The following is a 3,429-nucleotide window of genomic DNA, read 5'->3' on the forward strand; positions in this document are numbered from 1 at the left end:
CATTCCATCTGCATGGCACTCAGGAGTGTACTCAGGAGGTGCACTGTGCAGTCAGGTGTTTGTCAGTGTGATGGATGTTTGGACATCATTACCTGTTTCTTTTCTCCCTTCTGTCTGTCCCCCCTGCAATGCTGGTGATGAATTTTCTTGTCCAGGCATTTGATCTCTGTTTTGTTCCTTCTCTAGGAGAACGTGGCATACTTCAGCTACCTCTTCACTTTGGAGATGTTTTTCACCCAAGGAGTTGAATCAGAAGGTGTGTTTCCTCATTGCTCTGACACATAAAACTGAAATCTTTTGATGCAGTCTTAGACATTGTGCTGTCTGGCACTTTGCTGGCCCCTCACCAAGATGAAAGGACAGATTTAAACAAAGGGAACTGTTGATCTTTCAGCAAATGTTCACCCTGTCACCACACAGCCTCTGGACACATACTGTATTTGCCCTGCCCAGCACTGCATTAGCATTTGTATGCGTGCATTGATGTTGCTCTGCTTCCAGCCTGTAGTCAGCTATATCCAGTTGCAAAACAACTTGGATCCCTTGTCTGTCTCAGGATACCTGGCATGCTGGGCAGTGTTGCCATGCCCCATGTGCTGCACAGAGCCCTGGGATACCACAGCAGAAAAAACAGGCAGCCTTTTTGTGCACGACTGAAGCTTTTTGCTACGCCTTATTTTTGTAGACACACTCAGTGACCTGTGTAATCTTTGTATAGTTTATGTCACTCTAAAACTTCCAGCTCTGTTTTAAGCTGGGCTTTGCTGCCTGTTCCTGCTGCTTCACTGCGCTACTGCTGCTTCCTCACCAACCCCGGTTGCTCTTTGGATTGCAATTGCTAAGGACAGCTTTGCAGCATGCCTTGCCACTTGAATCCAGTGCACGTGTTGGATTTGAGTATTCAACCAGCACTAATGAATTTTCAGCCTAGTTATTCTGTGAGTTGTTTCACTGTGGAAAAAAGAAATGCTTGGAGACCCGTAGGAGGCATTTAGTGTTTTGACTTTTTTCCTCTGTGATAGTTTCCCCTCACAAAGCTGTGATCTGCTCCTCTTCCTTGCAGAGAGTCTCCCTCAGTGGCCTATTCTCTACTTTGAGGTCCTGTCCCTGGATTTCTGGCAGAGATACCGTGTTGAAGGGTATGGTTCTTTGGTGCTGCCAGCATCTCCAGGTAAAACATACTTGGGCAGAATGAGTTGAGTGATTCTCTTGGGGATTGATTCAGCTGGTCCTGGGGGGGCTTTGCAGGATATAGTTAGGTGTCTGTGGAGCAGCAAAGAAGGATTTGTTGCATCACGCACCATCCTGCCTTGTGGAGACACATCAAGTGTTGCTGTTCTTGCTGCTTTGGTGGTTCTGTCCCCAAATCTTTTGTGATAAAGCTCCTGGGTGATGCTGTGTATCCATCTTCACCACTGCAGTAGCCCTCTCTGTCCTACATGGGGTCTGAGGGTTCCAACCATTCTGATACCCATGTGTAGTAAGGAGATGCTCTTCATGGGCAGGCGGTTCTTTCCACGCTGACTGTGTGACTGATGGGGCTGACTCATCTAGAGATACTGTGCACTGTTTCCATTTTCAGCCTACTGTGGTTTGAGTCAGCAGGTATCCACCTACCACGCTGCCCTTAGTGACTCTGTGTAGGTTGTTGGTCATAGCTGCTAAGGCTGTCCTGTTGACCTGGGTCAGGTCTCCATAACCTCACCATCCCTACCTGGCGCCCTGTGGAGCTGGGAACAGTTGCTGAGCTGAGGAGATTTTTCATCGGTGGATCTCCTGAGCTGGAGGACATAACCTACGTCAGGACACCATCAACCTTCCAGGTGGGCTCAGTTGCTGGGACATTGTTTTTGCTCGGACATGGTAGTTTATGCCCTCAGCTTCAGAGGTCTGTGGCTGTTCAGACGTTCCAGATTGGGTTTGAACAAGGATGAGGTGGTGGCCCCGTCCCTCTGAGTAAAGAAGTGTCTCCTCTGTGAGACTCGTGGCCATGAACAGAGGAATGGGCAAATGCTGAGGCAGAGCTTTCTGCCTTCTCAGGTGTGTGCAGCCTAGAGAAGTGGGTGAACATGGACAAAAGCCTTGACTTACCCTGCCTGTGCTGGCCCTGTCTGAAAAGTGTCTGTCAGGTCAGCATTTGCTACCAGGTACAGACTTCTACCTGTTTTTTGGTAAGGAATCTGGGCTGTATTGTGCCTGGAAGAGTTCCGTGAAGCAAGACACTGATGAGTGTTAGACAGGCAGAGATTTCATGTTCTTAAGAAAGCCGCAGAGGTGCTTGCTGGTGTCATGAGCAAGTTGGCCTCAGCAGCTTTGTGTGGGAACAAACCCTGATGCAGTTGTTGAAACCTTCCTCCACTGCACTGTCAGCTTGCTTGTGTTTAGGACCTGCCCGCGGCACAGCCCTTCTTTCTGACCTCCCTTTCTGTGTGCAGCGGGGAAGGGAGAGGCTGTCCCCACAGGAGTGTGTGCTGCTGGTGGGCAGTGCTCCTGGGCTCAGCCTGCTGCAGCAGGTTGCAGGCTGTGGTTTCTCTTACCTTGTGCTGCCTTTGCAGGGCGAGCGTCTGAGCCGCTTCGGTTTTCGCACGGAGACAACAGGGAGCGTCACGTTCCGGCTTTACTGCCTGCAGCAGTCTAAGTAAGTGCAGCGGGGTACGAGCTCCACCTCGTGTGCTGTGTTTTCGCAGCCCTGACCTCCTGTACCTCTGTGCAGAGCCTTTCTGGAAACCAGTGCCATGAGGCAGCGCATGCAGAGTGTCCTGGACCGGCTCGGAGGCTTCAGCCAGCAGAGCTCTGTCTACAGTGTTTTGGGTAGGCTTTTGGCTCACATTTGCCCCTTTTTTACAGAGAGAGCAGGATATTTCAGGAGAATCCATTGCTGTGAGGATAGTTGGTCCCTGCATCATGAGCTCTCAGAGTCCGTAGCAGAGATTAAATGTTCTGATCTGAGCTGGGAACTTCAGGAGGCATGAGGGATAACTGCTCCGTGAGGACAAAGCCTAGGCTGGGCCCAGTCTTGCTGGGCACTGAGCATAGCTTGTGGTGTGGATGCACAGGCTCTGCCTCCAATTCCATTATGCACGGAGCAAAGACAGTGCTAGAAATAAATGAAGAGAGCTGCGAGGGCCAGGTGCTTTTTGATGGCACCTAGAAATAGGAAGTGAGACTCCAGGGCCAGGAGAGATGATGTTCACTAGACAGTCATCCTTCTCCTTCCCTGGGGCTGTCTGATGCATTCTGGCTTGCTGTCCCCTGCTGTGTTACAGAGGCTTTCCAGAGAGCACGACGCCGGATGCAGGAAGCACGCGAGAGCCTTCCTCAGGACCTCATCAGCGCCTCTGCCTCCACTGTGCACCGGTCGCAGGAACCTTGATCGACCACCTCTGCTGCCTGGGAGCATTTAACATCTCCAACAGAAGCTCCCCTTGT

General features: G+C 50.9%; 1 protein-coding gene across 1 annotated transcript in view; it reads left to right on the forward strand.

Moving 5' to 3' along the window:
* Positions 1–3,373, forward strand: part of MKS1 (Meckel syndrome, type 1) — a gene marked incomplete at its 5' end in the record, with an annotated part of 10,246 nt that extends 6,873 nt beyond the window's left edge. The window contains 6 exons of the mRNA XM_010019861.1: positions 187–256; positions 1,064–1,171; positions 1,690–1,823; positions 2,556–2,638; positions 2,714–2,811; positions 3,267–3,373. Of these exons, the coding sequence (XP_010018163.1) occupies positions 187–256; positions 1,064–1,171; positions 1,690–1,823; positions 2,556–2,638; positions 2,714–2,811; positions 3,267–3,373 (600 nt within the window). The remainder of the gene's footprint in view (positions 1–186; positions 257–1,063; positions 1,172–1,689; positions 1,824–2,555; positions 2,639–2,713; positions 2,812–3,266) is intronic.
* Between the last annotated feature and the right edge of the window lie 56 nt (positions 3,374–3,429).

Source organism: Nestor notabilis, unplaced genomic scaffold, assembly GCF_000696875.1.
Source record: "Nestor notabilis isolate BGI_N333 unplaced genomic scaffold, ASM69687v1 scaffold12910, whole genome shotgun sequence".
Lineage (NCBI taxonomy): Eukaryota > Metazoa > Chordata > Aves > Psittaciformes > Psittacidae > Nestor > Nestor notabilis.